Source organism: Sceloporus undulatus, chromosome 2 (genome assembly GCF_019175285.1).
Source record: "Sceloporus undulatus isolate JIND9_A2432 ecotype Alabama chromosome 2, SceUnd_v1.1, whole genome shotgun sequence".
In the NCBI taxonomy this organism is placed as follows: Eukaryota; Metazoa; Chordata; class Lepidosauria; order Squamata; family Phrynosomatidae; genus Sceloporus; species Sceloporus undulatus.
Genome location: NC_056523.1, coordinates 169,047,717 through 169,074,735, shown reverse-complemented (window position 1 = coordinate 169,074,735; position 27,019 = coordinate 169,047,717). Strand labels below are relative to the sequence as shown.

General features: G+C 41.6%; 1 protein-coding gene across 5 annotated transcripts in view; it reads right to left on the bottom strand.

The window, feature by feature from the left end:
* Positions 1-8,685: 8,685 nt before the first annotated feature.
* Positions 8,686-27,019, bottom strand: part of RNF41 (ring finger protein 41) — a 37,458-nt gene continuing 19,124 nt past the window's right edge. For all 5 annotated transcript variants that reach the window (XM_042451356.1, XM_042451355.1, XM_042451357.1 and 2 more), the window contains 4 exons: positions 17,440-17,711; positions 16,614-16,749; positions 13,407-13,510; positions 8,686-11,836 (listed from right to left, as the gene is read on the bottom strand). In XM_042451356.1, the coding sequence (XP_042307290.1) occupies positions 11,485-11,836; positions 13,407-13,510; positions 16,614-16,749; positions 17,440-17,711 (864 nt within the window). In that variant the 3' untranslated portion in view covers positions 8,686-11,484. The remainder of the gene's footprint in view (positions 11,837-13,406; positions 13,511-16,613; positions 16,750-17,439; positions 17,712-27,019) is intronic.

The window sequence follows — 27,019 nt, the reverse complement described above, 5'->3', positions numbered from 1 at the left end:
CTTCATAGAGTCCATACATCTAGCATTCAGTCTTCTTCTCTTTCAACATCCCTCCACCTTTCCTTCATAGAGTCCATACATCTAGCATTCAGTCTTCTTCTCTTTCAACATCCCTCCACCTTTCCTTGCATCTTTTCCAATGAGTCTCATGATGTGACTTCTCATGATGTGACTAAAGTATGACAGCTTCAACTTGATAATCTTGGCTTCCAGGGAGATTTCAGGCTTGATCTGTTCCAGGACACATTTGTTTGTCTTTTTGGTTATCCATGGTATCCTCAGCACTCTTCTCCAACACCACACCTCAAATGAATTGATTTTCCTCCTATCTGCCTTACTCACTGTCCAGCTCTCACAACCGTACATGGGAATAGAGAAAATAATGGCTTGTACAATTCTAACTTTTGAACTCAGTTGGCTATCTTTACACTTTTGGATATTTTCTCATCCTTTCATAGCTGCCCTCTCCATTCCTATTCTTATTTCTTGACTTCAGTCTCCATTCTGATCAATATTTGACCCAAGGTACTATTTCAATTTCATCATTGTCTAGGTTGAATCTGTGTAGATCTTCTGTAGTCATTATTTTTGTTTTCTTTATGTTGAGCAGTAAACCTGCCTTTGCCCTTTATTCTTTGATCTTTCATAGTACTTGTTCCAGGTCTGTGATATTTTCTGCTAGTAGTATGGTGTGATCTGCATATCTCAGATTATTGATATTCCTTCCTCCTTTATCCTCCCTCCTTCTTCTGTGCCCAAGCCTGCTCTTCAAGTGATATTTTCTGTACACAAGTTAAACAGATAAGGTGAAAAGATGCAATTGGATAACAAGTTGGTGCTGGATAATTACTCACCTTGTGCACAAAGGGTGCCATGTGGCTAGTGAACTAATGAGGGGTTGTTTGGCTCCAAGAATAATGGTGGTTATTTATGCTCCTTCTTTATGTTTAATTGAACATGATAAACCAAGAACAATTTCTACACCTACTAATTTAAACCTCCTGAGTGTGTGCTCAAGAAAAGCAACACCGTCATCTAAACTTTGTTTTTATCCAGCAAGGGTTTAACCACAGAACTGAATTATATACAGTTGGCCCTTCTTATACACAGATTTTTTATACACGGATTCAAGTATACACGGTTTGAAAATGTTCCAAAAAAGTATAAATTTACCTTGATGTTCCATTTTTTCTAAGGGACATCATTTTGCTATGTCATTATATTTAATGGGACTTGAGCATACACGGATTTTGTTATACACGGGGGATCTTGGAACCAAACCCCAGCGTATAACAAAGGTCCACTGTATGCTTCTTTTTGGTTATTAGTAAGCAGAGAATGAATGATGTAAATTTAATACTATAAACTGAACCACTGATATAAATTCATTCCATTTATACCAAATACAGTAAAACCATAAAAGGAAAAAAATGAAATTGAATTAAATTAAAAATCAGCAAGTAGTCCAACTTGAGAGAAGTCTTTCCTCCTATTAAAAGGGGGGAGAGCAAGAAAAAGAATAAAGACACAGCCACAATGAGAAGTTGGTAGACTTGTCTGTGCCCCAAGAGGAGATGTGCAGTTCTTACTTCCCCTGAGTGCTCAAGAACCAAAGGATTACATTTTCCTAATCCTGTAACTGACCTAAATACTCTAATGGCACCAGATACCATCTGATCTTGGGAGCTAAGCAGGGTCACCCTGGTTAGTACTTGGATGAGAGACTGCCAATGAACACCAGGTACTGAAAGCTATATTTCAGGGGATGGAACTGGCACAAATACCACCTCTGAGTATTCCTTGCCTAAGAAAACCCTATGAAATTAATGGGGTCGCCTTAAATCAACAGGCCACCTGAAGACACATTCACAAGCAATTGCTCTGTTTTGGCTATGAAATATTTATCTCATTCATACCTACCATTTTAGTGTGGCGCTGATAACTTGGCTTGTCTTCTGAGTTTTTATGAAAAGATGGAGTAGAAACATTGTAATAAAAATACCACAGACATACATTGCAAAGTACTCCCAGTAGAGGGCAGAGGTACACATAAGCTTTGGTTTGGCACTTTGGTAAGGACTTTGTGATTGCTTCACCCCATCTGAGCGTTTTGTATGGGCAGGTTAAATCTACACAACATGAACAGGAAACCGGGGTAAATTTCAGATGCTATCAAAGATGCAAGGAGATCACTTCTGTCTTTTGTAAAGTTCACAGAAGCCTGAAGGACCATGAAATCCCAGAAGCTGCAATTGGTACAAAATATGGCGGCGAGGCTGCTCACTAACACATCTAGGGCCAGCCATATAACACCGGTCTTAAAAGACCTTCACTGGCTGCCTATTCGCTTCCGGGCGCAATACAAGGTGTTGGTTATAACCTATAAAGCCCTAAATGGCTTGGGCCCAGGGTACTTAGAGGACCGCCTCTCTCCGTACAATCCGCCCCACACACTCAGATCAACAGGGCAGCATCTATTAGTAGTTCCAGAGGTCAGATTAGTTAACACCTCTAAAAGGGCCTTTTCCATCATGGCCCCCACCCTCTGGAACTCGCTGCCCACTGAGCTCCGCTCGGCTACCTCCTTGGCCCATTTTAAGAAGGGGATAAAAACATTCCTCTTCAAGCAGGCATACCCCTGACTCCTCCCTTTTGAATGCCCTTCTCCTCCCCCCCTTGTTTTTCTACCAGCAGCATTGAAGACCTGGCAGGAGTTTTATTTTAACTGCACTGTCGTTTGTGGTTTTTGCTTTGTTATTTCATGTATTTTATGTATCGTATTTTGCACTGTTGTAAACCGCCCTGATGTTCCGAAGGGCGGTATATAAATAAAGTTTTTATTATTTATTATTATCCAGTGTTTTGCAAATGTGTTTTTCTCCTGAAAAGGGGCAAACATCTCCTTTGCACTGTGTGATAATCTAATTAAAGATTCTATAGTCCACACTTCTTGTTTTCTCAGTAAGGCAAAGACAGGTTGTGCATGGATGCCAGTAAGAAAAAATCAGGTCAAACTGTTAGAGTAGAAAACTATGATTCAATCTGAATAGACTGATCCATTTGCTAAACTCCCTCAAAGAAAAATAAGTCTGGCAGTTAGAGTGGCAAATAAGTAGTACAGCACATGGCTCCAAATCTGTGATGAACCTTGTTAGGAAGCTATGTTCTTGGGGCATCTATACCATGTTTTCAATCTTGCAGGATAGTTTAGCACTATAATTTTCCATCTGCCTGCCTATTCCCACCCAAATATTTATTAAGCAATTCCCATTTCTTACCTAGTATCAGCCTAAAAAACTGCCAGTTGCAGTCCCACACACACACTGAGCAAATCATATATCAGTTGTAAGGCCTCTCTAATCACGGGTTAAGGATAAGCTTTCCCCACTTCCTTTTGTATCTAACAAAGTTCACTTTGCCACAAAAGAGTGATACCTTTATTGGCCAACCAATAAATTTTGGTTGGTCAATAAAGGCACTGCTCTTTTTTGGATTTTGTTGCATTTTGCTGCATGGCCAACATGGCTGCCCCTGAAAAAAGTGCTAATTAGGCTCATCTGAGGTTAATTGACTGGATATCTTCAAAAGTCATCTATACACATACTAAAGTTTAGACTTGGGTCTAATAAGGACAGGTTGCTTACCTGTAACCGTATTTCTTCGAGTGGTCATCTACGAATACACAAAAATGGGTTTATATCTGCACCTGCGCAGTAAACTTTGGAAATGTCTGGAATCACTAGGCAAAACTTTAATTGCAACTTTTTGGTGGTAGCTCTACCCACCCTTATATAGCCCCCAGTGTTCCCACTCTTTCCCCAGTTCCATACAATATGCGGTATATCAGTGACAGAAATCTTAGCAATGAGCAGGACATGACTGAGGGAAAGATGGGTGGGATTTGTGTGAATTCACAGATGACCACTCAAAGAAATAGTTACAGGTAAAAAACCTGTTCTTCCTCTTCGTGGTCTCTGCAAATCACACAAATAGGTTAGACTGACAAGCTTCAGTCAGTGGAGGAGGGAGTATCATGACACCAGTTGTAAGTTCAAACAAGTTGTATTAACAACTATAAAACCATAAAACCATAAAAAGTGTATTCATTTGTAAGGTTCAAGTAAGTTATATTTATTAACAATAACTTCAAAATTTTGTAAGGTGCATTTGATTGTCAATGGTTCTGCTTCAAAGCGTATAACAAACTTTTTAAACTTTGAAAAAGTGCAGTTGTTTGTCATTTGTTTTGGTCTGAAAGCATATAACACATGCAATGCAATGAACTTTAGTGCAAACCAGAAAGTAATACTACTCTCCCAAAGACTGCATCCTGCCTGGCCCTGGTGTCCAGACTGTAATGTTTGATGAAAGTCAATAACTGGGACTAGAATACAGTAGTAGCATTGCAGACATCCGCCAAAGGTACCCCAGTCAAAAAAGCGTAGGATGTAGCTGCCACTCTGGTGGAATGAGTTCAAAGAACAAGCAGGAGGAGCCTTTCCTGAGAGTTCACAGCAAAGGTGGATAGTACCAGCCACCCGCTTAGAGAACCTTTGAGCAGTCATGGATAGTCCTTTCTTGGCCTCCGAATAACAGACAGAAAGTCTTTTGGAGTACTTCGAACCCGAAGTCCTGTCCAAATAGAATGCCAGTGTCCTTCAAAAATTGAGGGTGTATGGAGGTGGTGCTCGGCATCCATGGTTGGGTTTGGGGCCAAAGTTGGCAAGACAATGTCCTGTTTGATGTGAAAGGCTGACACCACCTTTGGGACAAAAGTGATGTCGGGATGGAGGACCACCTTGTCTCTGTGGAACCGGAGGTAAGGTTGATCCATACACAAGGCACCAAGTTCACCTGCCTGTTGAGCGGAGGTGATGGTCACAAGGAAAGCTGTTTTCCAAGTCAGCAATTTCAAGTCTATCGTTGCCATGGGGCTGGAATAGCTTAGTTGAAAGGTGCAAGAATACAAGATCCAGGCTCCACACTGGGGTTGGTACTGAGGGTGGAAGTTGTTGAATCCTTTAAGGAATTTCTTTACTAGAAGATCCTTAAAAAGGGAAGGTGGGCCCTCAAATTGGTAGTGGAAGCAAATGGCTGATCGGTAGCACTTGATGGATGTCAGGCAGAGCCCCGAGTTAGCAAGAGACAGCAAGAACTCTAAGACCATCGGGCCTGAGACTTGGGCTGGAGAGAGGTCCTTGGCGGAAAGGAAATCTAGAAACTTGATCCATTTGAACAGTTAGGACCTCTTTGTCGATGGCTTCTGAGCAGCCAGGATGACAGTTCGTACTGAGTCCAAAAGGGTCTCTAGCGATGGATTCTCCAAGCCACCAGGGGAAGGGTCTTGATGGCCGGATGGCAAACTCAGCCTCTATGAAAGGTTAGGAGGTCGAGACGGAATAGCAATAGCAAGTACATTTCTATACCACTTATCAGTGCACTTAAGCACTCCCTAGTTTACAAAGTGTAAGCTAATTGCCTTCAACAATCTGGGTACTCATTTTAGCGACCTTGAAAAGATGCAAGCCTGAGTCGAGCTTGAGCCCTTCGCTGGTATTGAACTCGCAACCTTATGGTTTGTGGGTGAGGGGCTGGTTAAATACAGGCATTTAACCACTGCTCCAACAGAACTTGAAGTGGAGAAATTCCCTCTGGGACAGGTGAAGGAGAGGAGTGAACCAAGGCTGTCTTAACCACCACTGGGTAATAAGGATGGCATTGGAGCAGTCCACTCTCATCCTGGCAATCACTTTGGTGATGAGTAGGAAGGGAGGGAAGGCATAAACCATCTTTCTAGACCACTCAAACAGGAAGGCATCTCCTCAGGAGCCCAGAGATTGAGTCCAAGAACAAAACTGAGCAGTGAATGTTGGAGTAGTGTAGAGGCCGATTGATGGTTTGCCTCCAGCGCGAAACAGGTTGGACACGGTATTGGGATGGAGACGCCACTCATGGCACGGGTTCAAAGACCTGCTGACCTGGTCTGCCAGTTCGTTCTCTCCGGGAAGGTGAATTGCTTGTAAGAGGATTTTCCTCTGGATGCACCAGTCCGAGATATTGAGAGTGATCTCGAGAAGTGTCTGGAATTTGGTCCCTCCCTGTTTGTTTAGTCTGTCAAAAGCTGTACTACCTTGTTGAGAAGGAGGGTTTCAAAGGTGCAAAGGGCCTTCTCAAATGCCAGCATCTCAAATGTGTTAATGTGTAGCTGGCCTTCTGATGGAGACTACTTGTTCTTGACCATAAGGTCTGAGGTGTGGGTGCCTCATCCATCAATGGATGCATCTGTTGTCAAAGTGGCTTGGGACTAAGGAGGCAGAAATGGCATCCTGGTGCACACATTCTTGGGATCTAGCCACCAGTGAAGTGATTTGGCTACTGATCTTGGTACCGTGAGCCATTTGATGGGAGGATCCTGCATGAGGTCAAAAATGGAGACAAACCAGGATTTGAATGGTCTAAGCGATAGCCCCGCCCACGGGGTGACGTAGGTTGTTGAAGCCATGTGTCCAAGCACCACTTTATCGGTGTGAGCCTTGATGTATCTGCGGGATAGGCAGTATTGAACCACTCTGGAGAGAGCTTGAAATCTGTCTGATGGTAAATATGCGAGAACTGTCCCAATGAATCTGACCTGTTTGGAGGGGCTCAGGTTGGATTTTTGCTCATTGACCATCAGGCTGAGTGACTTCAAGAGGGACTTCAAGAGCAAAGTCGACGTCCCTCAGGAGAGCCTCTCATGGGATAGAGAGATGAAGAACCAGTCGTCCAGGTACAGAAAGACCATAATCCATTGTTGGTGAAGGTAGGCTGCAATTGGGGCCATGCACTTGGTGAAGACTCTTGGTGCCATGGATAGCCCAAATGAAGTTGCAGCTTGGTCCTGAGTGCACTGGGCATCAATAGAGTGATCCGGATTTGGGGTCAGGATTGACAAGTCCTCATTTCGGACTTTTTCCTCAGACTCAGACCCAATGTCAATGTGTATATGAGAAGGGGATACCAAAGGAGAAGCCCCGAGGGCAGCAGAGGGGATAGACTCAGCCACTTTGCTCCCAACATTCTTGGGGGACCGTACAATCCGCCGTACAATCTCTCCGTACAATCCGCCCCACACACTCAGGTCGGCCAGGAAGCAATTGCTTCGAGTTCCGGAGGCAAGATATTCTACCACCACACAGGGCTTTTTCCACCTCGGCCCCCAAGCTCTGGAACTTGCTTCCCAGCGAGCTCTGCTCGGCCACCTCCCTGGACTAATTTAAAAAGGGGCTTAAAACATACCTCTTCCAGCAGGCATACCCCTAATACCCCCGAAGTAACTCCTTCTTTCCCCTCACTGTTGCACTATTGTGCTAGTTTGGCAAGTTATTGTACTGTAGTATATTTTAATTTATGTTTTATTGCTTGATGCTTTTATTGTAATTTGGATTGTATGGTCTATATGCTGTAACCCGCCTTGATCTCTGGAAAGGCGGGCTAAAAATAAAGTATTATAATTATTATTATTATTTACAGCGGTTTCTTGAGAGTGCTCAGCCTGAAGGCTTTTCTTGGTCAGAGGGGAGCCTTTATCCTTGGAATGTTTGCATTTTGAGGAAGGCTTCTCCTTAGGCTCATCTGAACCTTGGTCCTTGTTGGCTTTATCACCCCTTTTCTCCCTGGAGATCCTTTCTCTTTTCTTGTCCCTTCTCCTTGGGCTTATCGGAGCCCGGAGGAGGAGAAGTAGAGGTGGTCATCGGCTCTGGGGCAGAAGCTGGTCTTAAGGCCTGCTGGTAGCCTTAAACCACAAGTCATTGTTTTTGTGGGCCTGGGAAGTCACTGATTTACAAAGGGGACATGCCTGGACGACATGGCCCTTTCCCAAACACAAAAGGCAACTGTTATGGCAGTCCTGACCCGGGATCTTCCTACCACATTTTATACACCGTTTAAATGGAGCAGACCATGAGGCCATCTCTATTCTGATTTCAAAGTCTTTCAAGCCATAAAGAGGTAAGAAGTGTCAAAAAACAATCCACGGGTAGAACGATTCGCAGTAACAAGTCCAAATTCCGTAAGAGTGGTCAAAAGCATTCTGTGAGTCAGTCCGAATTAATGGCATAAGCAATTCCAATGAACAAAGTTCCTTCAAAGCTGCTAGCGTGGAAGACAAAAGGAACTGGAGAAGAGCAGGATCAGTAAGGGGTTTATAAGAGGGTGTTGGGAGCTACAGTACCACCAAAAAGTAGCAATGGTAGTTTTGCCTAGTGATTCCAGAAATTTTTGAAGTTACTGCGCTGGCACAGAATAACTCATTTGTGTTATTTGCAGAGATTACAAAGAAGAAAGACTGGATAAATTAAATCTCATCTTGTATTGGTAAAGAGGAACCAGCAGGTTTGCTCAGCCCTCACTCTGATCTGAAATTAATCTGAATCCAAAATAGTGCCTCAGTCTGGGTGGTCAGAGGAGAAAGAAGGTGGAAGCAAATATTAGGAAAGTCATAAGGTCAGACAGTGGCATGACACCTGCCATGAATCTCTATAGCTCTTTGTGCTCACTCTATGCTTAATCTCAGGTTACTACCAATGTGTTACTGATGGACCCACACTGTTTTGCAGGAAAAGGTTAAGGCGAAAAAGAACTAAGCAGCTTTGCTACCATTTCATGCAGGATGCAGTGCATTACAGAATCTGAAGAAAGCATGTAAAGGATTCAAGAAAAAGGCAATTTATTAGTGCAGTTAATGCAATTGAAACAGCAAAAGACAAAATGCAGTCAATAACTTGCATACTGGGAGGAGACATGACAAATCCTATGATATACTTCAGAGCACAAGAAAGGGTGACAGCAAGACTTCAAGGGGAAAAATGAGGTGTGAAGGGATGCAGATAGCTCAAGATGCAGTTATTAGGTTGGATTTAGCAGCTTTTTTTTTTTCAAATTCCTGAGCAACAGGGACTCTACTGGAAATTATTTCCAGTCAGAAGATCCCCTTTCAAAACATGTCAGGTCACTGACAAGAATACGAGCACATCTCATTCCATCCCTAAAACTGATCTGGCTTTTGAAGCCTGTTCCCAGTGTTTTGAAAACATGACTTACAAAACAGAAGTACTTAGACATGACCTGCAAAATTACTTTAAGTAGCTTGCACTGCTCCAAATATGAAACCTGAAACACCACTGGAAACAATATCAGAAACAGACTCAGTTTGTAAAGGAAAATTCTACTGAGATGAGGCAAGGAAGAGAAGCAGAGCAGTGTGCCAGCAAAAATTTAGACCAAAGGAAGACTATGGTTGATACAGCTGAGCTGAAAAGCAACACCAAAACCTACTGAACAGGTTTACAGAAAAGGTAAAGGCCACCAAACTGAATGACTGCTGCAGATTTACAGCCTCCAAAGCACAAGCATTTCCCACAGAATGGAACTTGAAACAGCATCTGCCTGGTGAATATTCCAGTTCATAAGAAAAGCTAAGCTGCATTAGCCATGCACTTTGTTCATGGGAATGATGGAAGTTTTGTGAGAGGGATGGGAGTTGTTCTTATTAGGTGAGTGACATTTATGAATTACATCTTCCAACTATCCCCCCTTTTTCCTTTCAGCAAAAGGACCAGACTGCTGGCTACCAATTGCTGTGAGAATCTTATTTCAACAAACGTTATTTTTCCACTACAGGGTCATCAGGTAGAACTAGACCACTTATTATATATATAATACATGATTGGAAAAGCACTTCACTCAAATTATACATCCTACTGTATTCATACTGCAGTGGGGCAGCAGAAGCAGCACTCCTCAGGCAACCATCATTCCTGCTGTAAGTTTTCTAGGAGCTCCTTGTCCCAGAGATTTTGAAAATGCAGCTGTCTAAGCGGTGAAAATTCTACACTGGAGACATTACAGTTGCTACGGTCAACCACTCTGCAGATCTTTCCCACTGAAGTAGTAACAGCAACCATTTCAGGCATCAATAATACAAGAATGGGAATGTTTTTAAACTTTCTGCCTGAGAATATTCAGGGTGTCAAAGAGACAAAAGCTATTCAAAAGGGACCATATTTGTCAATGTTTTGGTCAGAGCAGATCAAAGTGCTCCTTTTATTGACACATTTATTCCTTGCACCACCAACTCCAGCGCAAATGCTTAAAGCAAGTTATATTTAAAGCAACACAAATGAAGAAAAGTTGCTGTAAAAAAGAACGGCAAAATAAATTAAATTGGACAGATAAAACTAAGGTTGGTCTTGAAGACATTCCTGGCCACTGTATTTAAAAAAAAATACAATCAGGGAAACATACAAAGGCAAAAATAGTACAAAAAATACTGAACAATCATCAAGATGTCAAAAAAAAAAATTACACAGAAATTTATCAAAACAGCCAACATAAGACAACATGACAGTTTTATCCAGGTTGATGTTCTTTTTTCTGTTTTCTTTGAAAGGCTGTAAGTTGATACAACCTTAAATGGCACACGCAATTCAGAGGAGCCTGTATTGGATCAGACTGAGTGAAGGTGTCTGCTTGAAGGCTTGTATCCTGTGATAAAGATCTGGTCAGAAAAGCACCTGACATCAGCGGCACTTCTAGAGTACAAGAAGGAAGATGACATCTGGCCTTCATGGTGAGAATTCCATTTTGCTTGGCAGAGGCAGCAGCAGCAGGACACTGTCAAAGAGTGCTACCTTTTGTTGAAAACCAGAGCCTGTCCAAAAAGGCAGGCCTGTCTCCTGTGCAATGTAAGACCATTCATCCCACATGAGTCACAGAGATAGTCTTCATGACAGGCTAGCTTTTTTGGCTCTACTACACCTTCTATGCCAAAAAATCACTACTGGTACTGGGTATCTTATTTGGCATTACTTGCACCACTAGTTTGGCATCTGCCTTCTCATGTTTGTACTCTTCCATCCCTTGCCCTATCCCTCCCTCCCTACAGAAAGGCTGCAGAATTGTGCCTCAAAGGTACAGTGTAGAAAGTCTGATCCTATGGGCCACAACAGAAAAGTGTGTGGCCTGCACAGAAATACCTTAAATAACAACAAGAGAAGCCAGACAACGAGGGGTGGGGAAGAAGTCTTCAGAATAAACTTTCAACTCTGGCATTTTTTAAAGTCAAGGGTCATAAGCCTGTCATACTCTAGAACTAGAACTAAGCCACTGGGGCCACTTCAGTCACATCAGGAGATCAAACACTTCTTATGACAGAAGCCCACTGCTTTTTCAGGAGCACACAGGGATATCTTGTGCTTTTTTGCAGAAACTTGGAGACCTGTGTCAACACTAGACCAGGAGTAAGTTGTCACAAGGGGAAAGGAATGCAGCATGGCATTTTGCATAAGTTGCTGGGCACCTGCCCAGTATCATTAGTAAGTGGTGTTTTAATCAACATACAGAATAATGCCCTGATGCGGCACAATAGGGGGGCAGTTTCACTCAGCGTGGACACAGTATGTATTTTCTTTCAAGCACATTGTTCTAATCATCTCTGCTAAGTTTTTAGATTTCCTCCACTCCATGTGCAAATATCATCACCAGGCCTGGCTCAAGCACCATCTCCTCACCCATGTGCTGGTTTTCACAGGCCATCACTACCACAGCCTGCTTGCCTGGGATGCGTTTGGCCACATAGTTTTCATAATAGCGGCGGTTCATCTGGCGGGTTTCTAGGGTGGCCAAGCCCTGTGGCCAGTTCCGTTCATGGGCATTTTCAATCAGTTCATTGATGATAGATGTTGGACAGCCACTTTCCACCAATGAACGCTTGATTACAGCTTGAAGTACAGCGTCAGGTGTAGAGATCATACCACCCCACCGTGTTACCCGAGCTGGTTGCAAGGAGTTCACCCACCTAAAAGCCAATTAAAAAGAAAGTCACATGGTGAATACTGAGTTTGTTACATTTTTCAGTATGTCATGTTTTCTCATGGCACTACCATTTAAGACAACAAAGCCCAGATTGTATTCTATTCTAACCTGTGACCGTGAACTTCCTCTCTCAGGTGTGATGCTATGACTCCACAGATGTCAGATTTATTTAGAGCATCAACAGGCAGCCTTGAATGGAGACTTAGCACTGTCACCCTCTGATCCCACCATCTGCCACAATGGGGAACATATTTCCCCACTGAAACAAAATATGTAATGTGTGTGCACCTTAAAAATATCATCACCCTGTACATCCAAAGGTAAAATAATTGTTTTAGAAGATATATTTAATCTTATTTTTTCCTAATATATCTACACATATATCTGCATAGATACATTTTATTATCCCCTACATTAACACCATAGCTAGTTTTGTTTTCTCTAACAGCAGTGATACAAAATTCCAGCATGAGAGCCAGCGTGGTGCAGTGGTTTGAGAATTGAACTGCGACTCTAGAGATCAGGGTTTGATTTCTGGCTCAGCCATGTAAACCCACTTTAGACAAGTCACACTATCTCAGCCTCATAGGATGGCAATAGCAAGCCCCAACTGAAGAATCTTGCCAAGAAAACCCCAGCTTTAGGGTTGCCATATGTCAGAAATGACTTGAAGGCACACATCAACAACAACAAAAAATAAATGACTGTAAAATAAGGTAAAATAATGACCTAATAGTTAAAGTCCTTATCCAAGTTACTTATCTTTCACCCTGCATTTCATGGTGAACACAGAGCATTAAATTCAAATAGCAAGAAAAGGTACATTTACAATACCATCATGAGATTTTTGTTTCCTGAAAAATCTGTCACACAAAGTTCATTATTACTGCTAGAGGTTGTATAGTATGTTCCCCATTTGTTCCTGGAGCTTGGCAGCCAGAGGATCAGACTAGAGGGGAATGGACGTAAATGGGCATGGTATCTGTCCAAAGACTTTGAAATACCATTTCTCTCTTGACTATTGTTTCTATATGTTTTAACCAGTCAGGTTCTGACCAAACTGTTTATAACAGCCCAGGAATCTAAGAAAACCTGTAGCACATGCTTTACAAAACATCTAAAGTTTATATTCAAGAGCCTTTGAGTCAATACAGTATATTGCAAAACCCTCACAAACATTGCTTGTGTCTGAAGTATTAACAATTATGCAGCAAGGTCACTAGTTCCTTAAAAATAATATTTATATTTGCAAGCAATTTTTCTTTAAACTCAAAAACTATTATTTTCCTCAATTAACACTTCTTGTTGTTGTGGTGGTATGCCTCCAAGTTGTTTCAAATTTATGCCCCCCCCCCATCTTCTTTTGGAAAAACAAATTTGAATACGGCAAAACAACATGCTACCTGGTCTTCAAATTATTTTATCCACAGAAATGAATCTGTATTCACATCATTTCCCAACAAGATTAGCTCCTGGATGATACTTGGCCGTGACTGAACTCTCTTTATATTACCCCGCTTCTACCCCAGTGTAGCCAAGAATATTGCACTTACTCTAGGATTTCATTATATTCAATAGTCTCTTCCAAATTCTGTAGGTTGGGGTTGACGCTACGTATTGCTCGCATATATGCTTTCAACAACTGAATGTCCCGTTTCTGCAAGAACCAGAACAAAGGTAGAAAAATTAAGCAAAACCAGACATGGGAAACTTAAGAGAAACCTGAGATAGGAATTAATGCTTAGATGACAACCTAAAGCTTTGCAACTCTAAACTATAGTAAGGCTGTTTAATTCAGATTCATTGAACACCATTTTATGTATCTGCAAAGAGTTGTGGGTCCCTCATACAGCTCTCTCTCATGTTTCTGTGTTATCTCGTGTTGATTTGCTGTACACTACCTGTCCATTAGTCATGTTTGCATGCTGTCTCAGTCAATCTCTAGCCTAAGTATTCCACAGAAGTGTGCTAGAGGACCTAGAAATGCCTAGCCAAGTGTATTCTCTATGCATTTCTAGGTCCTCCAGCACAATTCTATGGTATGTTTCCAACAGAAGCCAAAGACATCACTATTTTAGGTTAGAAAAATAGGGTTTGTAATTATCCATAATTTTCATTATATGCAAATGGTCCCAAAATGTATTCCTCACATTAAACAGGATCTTGCTGTACTAATTTCAAGAAAGCAAAACCTATTAAAGCAAGAATGAACAAAAATTCAGCAATCTCAGATAAACACATGGAGATGAAATTTGACTGGGGGAGAAGATAGCAACTGCTAGGTCTATGCCATTGCTCCTTCCCTCAGTCTCCTCATCAGAAGTCTTAACAGAGGTTGGATGCCCACTTCTCAGGAGTGTTTTAGCTGTGCATTCCTGTACTGCAGAGGACTGAACTAGATAGCCTCTGCAGTTCCTTCTAACTCTGTAATTCTACTCGTAAGTCAGGAGACTGTGTGCCAAACATCAAGCAATCTTTTGAGAATCTGACAGATTTATTTATTGATGTTGATGAATAAACCATATGTTTATAAATTTGTCTTTATTATGCTTTGCAGATGTGTTAGGTTTTAATTGAGAATGACTGTTCAGTCAGGCAGCTGAGCTATGACTTCTTTGCTACAATTCAACAGCTGTTACCAACTATCATGTGGTATCTGGAACCTAGATTTTCAGTTAACATGTAGACTAAATGGAGGAAAGTATATTTTCAGTCAATCTAACTTCAAAAGGAAGTTAAAAATTGAAATCATACTAGAAGCCTAAGGCTCTACCTGAATATGACAACTCTGCAGGAAGGAGATGAGGCCTGGTCATTCTTTGCCTCCCTCAACATCTTCAGCTGTGACAGCAACTGCATGTCATTATTTGGCAAGTTTACCAAGGTAGAAAGGAAAGAAGTCATGACCCAGTGCCACCACTGCTACTCATTATTTTGATTTTACGTGCTTCTCTGAGGGATGCCTACCTGGAATAATCCACCCTCCAATGGCCACTCTCCTAATTCTCTGCAGGGACTGCTTAATTCAAATCACTCAAAATTCTAACAATAGCTTTGGGTTTTTTGCTTTATTCTGTTACAGGCTCCCATGCCTCCGAAAAAGTAGATGGCAGGCAAGCCTAAGAATAAAAGAGCATCCTCATAAAGTCAGGGCAAAGATACGTTTTGCTAAGCATTTATCTGGTTATAGTGAACAACCAGAGATTTCTGGAGTTTCTTAGCACAGCCTGAAGGCAACATCTCCCCCTGCAAAATTTGTATTCTGAATCACAATTCTCCTGACCTTTAGCCATTTCTACCAGTCATACAGCTTTTGGAGGACCGCCAGAACAAAGAGGCAAGTCTAGCCCTGCATGAAGTTTGTCCTTATCATCCTCTTGATTTTTTCTTTCCTCAGCTCTGGGTTTCTTCACGGTCTGCTGCCTTCAGCTTCTCTGTCTCCCAGTCAGTATTTCCCTCTATTCACTCCAAGTCCCCTTCTTGAGGCTGTACTGCTTATGAAATAATTTCCCCATCTTTAATCAAAACCCCAGTTAGACCTCTGGCTCTGTTTCTTGCCTCTTCCCTTCAGGTCTGTTTGCTTTGTTGCTGGTTAGGCTAACTTGGTGCCCCAGACTCAGGGCTTCCCAGTATAATTAAGTTTCCTACCTCCTGAGAGCACTTTTTTTTCAACTTTTACATATTGCCAATATAGCACCTCTTGTCCCTCAGTTCTGACTAGATCCGTTTCTCAGAGGAGAGTGCTTGAGAAAGTTCCATGTTGTCACATTTTCTCATCACTCTGAAGTTTCACAGAACTCACATCAGCAAGAAACTTTGCTAAAAGAACATTGTAATCCCCAGTGCCATAGGTATTGCTCATTCACACCCTCCTTTACCTCTTAAGTTGATTGTGGGAGAACAGATAGCAAAAGCCAAGGAGTCAAATTTGACTGAGAAGCTATCATTTACTGACTGTTATTCTAGAAGGTATTACATTAGCTCAGTTAACAGAATCCAGAGCCTCACTCTTGAAACTTGCCTTTGCACAGTACACTATAAATCCCTCTACCCTTTCCTTTGATAGCTGTTATCATCCTGCAGTACAAGACTGCATTCTTACAGATGATTCTGAAGCTCCTGTTAATGCAAAATTCAGCAGCAAGACTGCTAACAGGGCCCAACTTGTGTCAACGTTGGTTCCTGTTCGGTGTTAAGTCAGAACATGGCTTTTTATTAAAATCTTTGGAACCTAATTTACAGTTGGCCCTCCTTATTCACAGGTTCTTCATCCATGGCTTGAAAATACTCCCCCCTCAAAAATAATTCCAAAAAGGAAACCTTGATTTTGCCATTTTTTATAAACACCAAAGGTTCACAGTACTTTTAAACATGTTTTTTAAAACTCTACCTTTAAAAACTGATTTGAGTTGTTCAACATGTTTTATCTTGTTTAAATTATGTCTTGATTTTAATATAGAACTGCTTAAATTGTTTATATAGTTTTATCTGTTTGGTATCCCAAGAACTCATGATAAAAGGGCAGGATAAAAAAATAATTTAACAAATAAGTAAGTAGATAGTCAGGACTGCAGACATGCTCAAGAAATATAAAGGCTCTGGGAAGTTTAACCTCTGTACAGCAAGAAAATAAATTTTAAAAAAAATAGCAATTCCAAAAATGCCTAGTAAAAACTTTTATTTCTTCTCAAATAGAGGGGATGCACCTTTAAATCTAACTCGTGATTTGTGAAGAACCACAAACAAAACAAAACAAGTACCTGCTCTGCCAGCTGGTGCTTATGCTCTGCTGAAGTCTTTTCCAGCTCAGCTATTCTTGTTTGTTGCTGCTGCACCACTGACCTTAAGTGTTTGATGCAGTTATGATTCGGTAACTCATCTTTGGGCATTTCCAAGCTGTACAAAAGAAGGAACAGAAGAAAAAGAGAAAGGAGAACATGTCTCAGCACTGGTCATTGCTGAAGTAAGAAGCTACACTCTAAGCAAACTGGCCCTGATTTAAGTTGCCCCATGCTACTGGGTGCCAGTACTGAGCAACTGGCTTACACATCACGCATCATAAAAGCTACCTCCCACTGAGCTTTGACAGGGTGGATCACACAGCTGATGTCTTGTTTGCTTGTTTAGGTGAACAAGCAGGTGAAATGCTGCTGACCATATGAAAACCCATTGGATGACCATGGGCAAGTCACACTCTCTCAGGCTTGGAGAATGGCAATAACAAGGCCCCTCTGAAGAAAAATGACAAGCAAACCCTTGAATGCAAAACAACACACAACACATACAGTACATATATAAACTTGCCACAAAAAACGCTTATGATCAGAGAAAGAAAATGTTCCTCTCCCACTACAATTACATTTTATGAAGACCCAAAAGCATCTATTTATTCCTAACTGCAGCAATGAATGGAGAGCATTTGGAGGGAGAAAGTACTACCAGGACAGGAAGGACTAAATCTTTCCCAACACTGTGGCTCCTGCCCTGAAAAATCACCCCTCCTTAATGCAATGAAGCTTTTAGACTTAAATTATCATCATTTAATGGTGCCTTGGGTCAGAATTATCTACATTGGACAGTACTCACCCACATCCTTGTTCACACGTCACAGGCCGCTTTGGATTGTGTTCGCAGTCATTGAGGTGAGACATTAGGTTGTCAAGTCGTACTACAGCAGTACAACCAAAAACAGCATTGTCACATGTGATTTGCAGCTTAGACAACATATTACGCATGATCCGGGGAACTGGACGCAGGTGGGCCACAGTCACAACACTTCGGTCCACAGGGCAAGTCTGCTGTTGGGAGAACCACTGGGTGATACAGGCATTACAAAAAGCATGCTCACAGTGAGGAGCCTGAGGAGAAAACAAAGCAAGGCATGACAATTCAGATTACATCAGGTTCCTGTTACTTAACTGCTGTTTCTATATCTTTGGGCTCTTATCTGTTTTCTATTCAGTCTCTTTTACCAAGCACTTTTCATGATCAGGAAGAGTGGGAAACAGGACAGAGCACCCATCACTTAGTTAAGTCATCCCAAGCTACCAGTGGCAGATCAAGATACTACCGTATATACTCGTCTATAATTAGAAAAATTTATGTCAAAAACCTGACCCCAGAATTTTGGGTCGGCTTATACAAGGGTCAATACAGTACTAGTGCTGAGAAAGTTCTGCCCAACACACCATTCCCCTTACCTCCGCAGCTGCTGCTCAGCCAAGGAGAGTTTGTGAGTTCCTCCTTTCCCAGGGAGGAGGGAAAGAGCCCTGATTGCTTCTACAAGGCGCTCGTGTGTGTGTTGTCTCCCCCTTTCCCGGAGAGGGAAAGAGCCCCGATTGCTCTTGCAAGGAGAGAGAGAGTGTGTGTGTGTGTCTCCCTTTTTCCCAGAGAAGGAAAGAGTCCCCATTGCTTTTTGCAAGGTGTGTGTGTGTGTGTGTGTCCCTTTTTCCCAGAGAGGAGGGGAAAAGCCCTGATTGCTTTTTGCAAGGAGAGAATGCTCTGTATGTCTTCCTCTTTAACTCCTTTCCCAGGGAGCAGGGAAAGAGCCCCATTGCTTTTTGCGTGTGTGTGCATGTCTCCTTTTTCCCCAGGGAGCAGGGAAAGAGCCCCGATTGTTTTTTTCCCTTCCTCCCTGGAAAAGGAAAAAGAGGGAGACATGCATGCCTTGCAAAAAAGCAATTAGGATTCTTTCCCTGCTCCCTGGTAAAGAAAAAGGCATATACACACACTCTCCTTGCAAAAAGCAATCAGGGTTCTTTCCCTGCTCCCTGGTAAAGAGGAAGGCATACACACATGCACATGCTTCACAAAAATCAATTGGGGCTGTTCCCTTGCTCCCTGGGAAAGGAGGGAAAGAGCCCTGATTGCTTTTTTTTTTTACAAGGAGAGAGAGAGAGAGAGTGTGTGTATGTCTCCCTCTTTCCTAGGGAGGAGGGAAACTGCCCTGATAGTATTTTGCAAGGAGAGCATGCATGCATGTTGGGGGCTTTGTCACTTACATCCTTTGTTACATGCCCCTAAGTTGTACCCTCGACTTATCCACGGGTCATATCAAAATCCAAAATTTTGTCCCCCAAACCTGCCCTCAACTTGTACATGAGTATATACGGTAACTTACTTTACAAGACTTTAAGGAAGCAATGCAGGAGAACTACCACTAGTGAGTAGATCTGAAAATAACCTACCATAACTATATGAGGGAGAAACTTTTATACTTCACATCACCTGTATTACATATCAATGTCTGCCATTCTCACTCTGAAGTACTTCAAGGAGGTACACAGAGTTCAATTTGAGAACAGATCATCAGAGCAATCTTGTGGGTTTAACCTCAGGGAAGCACAATTTTGAACCATCTACAAAGCAGCTTTTTGTGTGCTGCCATAAATTCTGAGACTCTAAATGTCTGTCATCACCATCAATTCTAGAGTTTAAATATATTTTTCAATTTAAAAAATGCACTAATGCCTATTTTGTAGGATAGCTAAGGGACAGAACAAGACTGCACTGAAGGGGCATCTTGAAGCTGCCCCTGAGAAAACCAGAATGGGACCACGACAACTGCACACCACGGCCCCGATCTGTCATTATGCCAGGCCAAAAAGAAGTGGCAAATAGTCACTCCTTTTTGCGCTCGAAAAAAGCCAGCTTTTCCACCATGCTGCAGACGGAAGCTGATTTCAGGCATTCCAGCAGCATGTGGGGTCTAAATGCTGTGCCGCCAGAGCAGCTGGAAGCTGGCCCACATGTAGGCAGCCAGGTGGCATGAAACTCGCTTTCGGGCATCTTGGGGGTGTGATCATCTGTATGCCATGTTTCCAAGCCAGCTGGAAGCTGGCTTTTTATGGCTGTCTGTTTCATCCCATAGTTCCTCCCTTTAGGCCAGATGTATTCACTACATGGCTTGTGAGTATCACAGTTGACAGTAAGGCACAGATTTAGCTATGACTCCTCTTTCAAGAAGAAATTATTCACATGTAAATACTCTACACTTTACCAGCTCAGCTCCTTGTCGTAGCATTACATCTCCTAAGCACTCCTCACTGGAAGAAAGTGAGAAGTTTCATTTCATGTAAGTTAATTTATATTTCTTGGGTTTCCCCCATGCTTTCTACCTCATAGTAATGCATCTACAATTTCTTCTGGTATATTCCCAAGGTTTGCCTGGGCATCTGCTGTACTGAGCACTCCTATGCTCATTTTATAGCATATGCTCCCCAGTGAGGATGGTCAATCCACTAAATATCAGAAGGCTACAACTGGATTAACACACTACAGAAGTGACAACATATCTAGTGTACTGCTATATTTGAAGCACACACACACCACTTGCAGAAAAGTCAGAATCAGATTAGGTTACAAGACCCTCATCTGCTTGGTAAGCAGCAAAAAGAATCAATATGAAATGAAGGGAAATTATTGCCTTACTGCTAGAACACAGTGATACCAAATCTGGAAGAAGAATCTGTTACCCAAGTTTTTACTAATAATAGTTTACAATTAATTAACAGGGCTCATATTTTGAACTGAACAAGAAAATAGTGGCCAACAGAGTTACCTTTGCTCACTGACTCAGCCCCATGTGGGCTGAAACAAAGGCACAGGACACTAGGCTATGCTTATGCGCGCATGCAAACAAGCAAAACACACACACACGATGTGAACAACACTATCTTTGGCTGAGATCTCCTTTTTATTAATCCACAAACACCTCCACCCCCATGTCTGAACATAAACTTTGGCTGAGGCTTCCTTTTTAGTAAATCCAAGATGCTGATTCCAGGACCTACCCCAATATTAGTCTAAGTAAAGCAGTTGCTGTAAGCAGCAGGCTTTGAGTGTCACAAAAAGACAACTTGTTAAATATTGATATTACTGCATTTTCATTGCTGTAAGTGGGGAGGGGGGATGTGATACCTCTCCCATGTGTCAAGTAACTTAAATGGAGTTCAGAGACAAATGACTTAGGGATGTGCATTATTTGCTGCTTCGCCTCACAGAGAAAAAAAATTCTTAAGCTATTCCTGGACAATTCCCATGAGCAAAGCCATGCCGAATAGGAACAAATAGCTGAACAGCACAGAGTGGAGTGGGAATGTCACTCAAAGCCTCCACTGCAGTTCACACAGGGAAATAAGTTAAAGAACTATAAACAGTGGCAGTGAATAATACTAATTAAAAAAGGGGTGTCCTTGTGGCTGAAAGCACTGCTGGGGGTCAAATTAAACCACTAGCTGAAGTTATACATATCTCTGGCTTTACTTTGCGAACAAAGATTCAGGAAGGACTCATCCCGCGCATTCTACAAGCATGTTGATGACTAAAAAGGCCAATCCGAGATATACAAGTCCTGTTGCAGAAGGCACAGCAGAAAGTCTCCTTGGGTGATGTTGCCAGGTTGTGGTTCTTTCTGCGTTGTTGTTTCTCTTTGAGACTCGTTCAGCGTGAGCTTTCAAAAAAGGCTGCAGCATCATGGATAGTACATCTCCATGCCTCCCGGTGTGAGGCCAGGGCGTACCATTGCTGGTGATCAATTTGGTTGAGCCTGAGATGTTGTTTCAGGGGGTCCTTGTATCTCTTTTTTGGGGCACCCCTCTTACTCTAACCCATGGTGAGTTCACCGTAGAATACTATTTTTGGGAGGCGATGGTCCTTTAAATATTACTAGTAGATACTATTTTAAATATTATGGTCAAACTATCACTGTGAAACAGAGCATTTCAGCTGCCAGATATGAAATGTTGCATTTGGTTGTTGCTGTTACCTGCCCTCAAGTTGATCTCAACCCATAGTGACCCTTGTAGATGAGGTATCTCCAAGACTCCCTGTCCTCCACTGCTCTGCTTAGTAATGCTTTCTTGTGGTGTGACCAATGTACAAAAGCCTCAGTTTAGTCATCTTGGCTTCCAGAGAGATGTCCAGCTTGATTTGTTCTAGGGCCCATTTGTTCCAGCACCACATCTCAAATGAATGGTTTTTCTTCCTATCTGCTTTGTTAACGTATTAAATATCGCATCCTTGCCATCAAGTAGTTTATATCAGAATAAATACTCTTTGGCTCATTCTCCCATTTACAGTGCTACCTCGGGTTACGAAATTAATTCGTTCCGCCGCTCCGTTCGTAACCCGATAATTTCGCAACCCGAAAAGGCTTTCCGTTAGCGCTGGAAAGCCGCTAGCCGCGCTTTGCGTTTGAATTTCACGCCGAAATAAATTTCGTAACCCGAAAAAAACATCGTAACCCGGAACAGTTTTTTCCAATCTAACTTTTTCGTACCCCGGAAATTTCGTAACGCGATCATTTCGTATCCCGGGGCACCACTGTATTAAATTATGGCTTGTCAGCTCAATTTATAGTATTATTTTTGAAAATTTACTCTTCAGCCAAAAACCAAAAAGTGACAGATATACATCTAAGCAATGCTGCAGAAAGCATTGTGCCAAGTCAAATTATTAAATCAAATGTACAAATGCATGAAAACATGTCGTGACTTTCAGAAGTCCACTGACCTATCTATCAACAATTCTGGTTGTTTCTATTGATCACAGAGGTCAGAGAAGCAGCTTCAACTGTCATCTTGTTCAATTCATTATTTTTTATTTAATATACAAGAAAAATAGAAAATAATTTTAAAACCTGCAAAATACATTATTATCTTTGCAAATAATCATTGTTTAACATGTAAGAAACAGACAGAGATTATAGTTTTTTGTGGGTTTTTCAGGCTATGTGGCCATGTTCTAGGAGAATTTCTTCCTGACATTTCACCAGCATCTCTGGCTGGCATCTTCAGAGAATGCTTGCCTGGAAAGGAGTTGGGGGTGTGTGTGTGCATGCGCGAACACACACACTGTGTGACCTGGGAAGGCAGGAGTGATTTGCATGTGTATTGTTCTGTTGCTAATGGCAGGCCTCAGGGTGGGAGGGTATATAAAAAGGATGAGTGTCTGCTTGATTAGTGCTCATTGTCAGGAGAAACTCTTCTAGAACATGGCCACATGGCCCAAAAAACCCACAAAAAACTATGGATGCCTGCCATGAAAGCCTTCGACTTCACAGACAGAGATTACCTTTATGACCTCAGTCTCCAAACATTCTCAGTGATCATCAGGAAACAAATGTCTTGTGAGAATTAATTCAACTGGACTGACTTTGTGTGACTGTATATGTCTTCAAGTCAATTGCTGACTTATGACAATCCCATGAATTTCATAGGGTTTTATTAAGCAAGGAATACTCAGAGGTGTTTTTGCCAGTGCTGCTAGCTAAAACCATGGTTTCATATGTATTCACAACACTTCAGAAGAAATCCTAGGTTATTAATAAATGATGCATTAAACTACCACCCTTCTTTGGTGGTAATGAAGTTTTTTGGAGAGGAGGGTTTACATTATTTCCATTAACTCCATACAAATTTATTAGGAAAGTATTAAATTATTTTTAAGCCATAATACAGATTGTATGCTTCTGCAGCAAGCAAATAACATATCTACGGAAGCGAAGCCACATTTGTTCTACTTGGTGGCCACCTATCAAGCCAAGTAACTGTAAGCAAACTGCTGAGTCCTCAGCTGCAAGATATATTCCAATTTCAAAGTTCTGCAGGGTAGACAATTGCCTCTTACCCAAAGGAGTCTTTATGAGCATAAAATCAAGGTTATCCTACAATATCTATCTAAATACAAGAATAAGGAGAAACAGGATCACATGAGGTGGAATGTTTGTATTCAACAGTCCTCCTTTTTTTGAAAAAAAAAATCTATGTAATCCCTGTCCTTTGAATCCTCCTGTTTTGATCTGTAAATGATGACATGGCAGAAACTCTGGACAAAGTTAACAACTCTTCAAAAGCTAATGCTATAAAATGCCTACGTTGTAAGTCTAGCTTTTTGTGAAGTCTGCAACAAAACAAAATTCTGGGAGACTAAAACAGACCATCTGCCTAGACAATGGAACATTAACTATTTCATTTACTGTCTATCCAACCATCCTTTGAAGTAAATTGTCATCTTCCCCATATTACATACTATGAAACTAAGGCCTGGGGAATGATACCTATGGTGAGTTTGTCGCACTGAATTTGAAACCAATGTTATCTTCTCCACTGCTTTTTAAAAGATATTCCCTCCCTCCATTCTGAAAGTACATTGAGCTCCAAGTCAAGGGTGCATCTAGTTTTCAAAATTGGGTCAAATGAAAGCAGAAAGTAAAGACATCTAAGAGAGCCAGAAATCAAAGGTTCTGTAGAGTAACATCTTATAGGAGAATATAACATGATTTTATTTCTGAAGGATGTTTCATCCTGAATCTTTTCTCTGGACTAAAGCTAGTATATCTGATTATATATACATATGTAGTCAGACAGATGCATATGTCTAAATGCCAACATATGCTAACAATCTGCTTGGGTATGAGGCAATCACTCCTTGGAAACCATTGAAATTCAGGACTGTGTGCTAAGGACAACCTGGATATAAGAAAACCTCCACAGTACAGCAGTTCCTGAATCGTGCCACAGCACAGATATATGTCTGAGAGAACTGCAGTCTTGTTGAGAAAATAAAAGCCTCCTGTAAGTGATAAGTATCCACTCAGAGAAGAGACTGAATCTCTACATGAAACATTGTTCTGGCTTGGCCTCTTTCCAGCCAGCTTCTGCAAAGGACAGGCAGTTCTGCCTGTCTCCACACCACCTGTCATTACTCTCAAAGTAGAAACAGAACACAACTTCCTGACTACGGAGGTGGCTTTCTCTGGGTTTGCCTCCTAATCAGAAGACATGCTCAGATAAGTGATTCACAAAAGACATACAGAGGTTACTGTATCCATCTTATATTGTTATCTGCTTGTATTTTGTACCTTCTGCTGTGTATGCTTTGCAACAGGTTTTAGTCAGAAGCAATAAACTGGCATCACATATCACTGAGAGTGTAGTAATGCTTAGCTACCAGCATTTAAAAGACTAAATCTTTTCCTGCTAGAAGAGTTAAGTGTGCTTCAGATACTGAATTCAGAAAAAAAAAAGTGAGGTGTCCAGACAGACACTACCCTATACTCTTACAAAGCAGAAGCCCTGAATCCAGCTTGTGGCATTCTGCTGATATGCAGGTAAATTGAAATTGATGGCTGAGGCTCTTGATAAGAGATGGGGCAAGGAGCAACTACTGGGCAGTCAAGCTTTGAAAAAGAACGCAAAAATTAATGCACAGTGATACTCAGACTAATACGGAGCAAAGAGATCCCCAAAGCTTTCAGTCTATTTCCTTCTCCACTCTCCCAAGATGAAGGTCATCCCTTTGAGTGATATTTCAACACAAGTAGCTGAACAGGACATGTAGCTCTTTACTGTATAAACCATGCCACAATGCATAAAATGTAAAGTTTGTTCTAATGCTGACTTGAAGCTGTCACTTCAAGTTTAAACAGAGAGGGGCCAATGGGAGTGGGCGCTTGCTGAACAAAAAGGATTTGAACATAGTCACACAGCAAGTTGGCTTGTTAAGTTACAATGTTTCCAGTTTAATTAGAAATAGCAATCAACAATGGGAGTCTTTGCACACATATCAAACACTACCACTACTTGAATATTTTATGCGGATGGATTAAAGCTTCATGGATATGGTTTCTTGAGGCACCAAGGTCACCGACAGCTCTCTAATGTCCTCTGACCAAGAGACAGAAAAGCAGCATTCCAACTTGAAGGATGCATTTTATAGGTCAACATGATCAAGCAAAACGCCTTTCTTTGTTGTGATATATAGGATGTGACCCGGGAGCTATGCTGACCCACCCTGCTGGTTTACTATCATCTTCTAAAGTCTGCCTTTGCTTTGGCAGGTCTTCTAGCTGGACACTTGTGTAATTTTTCTTTACTTCATCCAGACATTTGTTTCTTGAGTGTTTAAAAAATTCTGCTGTTTCTTTGTTGTGCATTTAAAAATAAATATATCAACTTTTAAAATCTGTACTGAACACATCCTTTTAAATTTGAAACGTAGGACAAAAATCCAAGTAAATATAAGGATGCAGGATCCTTGGGGGTGAGCAAACCCATATTTTCAGATGATGCACAGGATCAAAGCAAGCCACATCACACTTAAGGAATATTTCTTGGTTAATACTTGCTCATGAAGATGTTACATAAGGAGAAAAACTAGGATAATAGTCCCTGCTTGTTTCCTGTGCAAAAATTAGTCTATGCTCCATCAATTTCAGCTTCTCAAGAAACAGAAGCTTTTCCCCTAAATACTGAGTGACAAGTCCCTATATAACACATGAAGATTCACCCTTTATTCTGGATAAAAACTAATCACATCAGAGTTTTACTCAGTGTTTTTTCCCCCTTCCAAATATGTTTCCCAGAAGAATTTCTGTCACCAAATCATTTTTTCATATGCAAGTCAAGCAATCAATATAGCACTCAGAAGCTTGCTGTTCAGCTTAAGATCTCTTTCTCCAAGGACACCTTCCCATCAGAGAAATCAATCTTTTACCTATCCAATTTATTTTCAGCTGCACAAAGAACTTATTCTCTACTGCTAATAAAAGAACCAGGACTTTAAAGTGCTTAGCAGTGGCCTCAAATGTTACACAACCTCTATAGGAAGATATATATATATATATATATTCACATGTGACAATCGTACATCATTGTATGACATCACGTTGGATATGGCCATGGTGGTACATGCCTTGGTTACATCCCGTTTGGACTACTGTAACACACTCCACTTGGGGCTGCCTTTGAAGAGTGTTCGGAAACTTCAGCTGGTCCAAAGAGCTGCAGCCAGGCTGTTAATGGGGGCAGGTTACAGAAACCACACAATGCCCCTGTTGAAACAGCTCTACTGGCTGCTAGTTTGTTTCCGGGCACAATTCACAGTTTTGGTGATGACCTATAAAGCCCTATATGGCTTAGGTCCAGGCTATTTGGCAGACAGTATTTCCCTATAAGAGCCAGCCTGGGCATTTGAGATCCTCAGAGGAGGCCCTTCTCTCCATCCCACCACCATCACAAGCACGGTTGATGGGGACATGAGAGAAGGCCTTTTGTATTGTTGCCCCTAGACTCTGGAACTGCCTGCCCAGGAAGGCCAGCATGGCCCCTTCCTTGTTGGTCTTCCGCTGACAGGTGAAGACCTTCCTCTTCAGACATGCATTCAA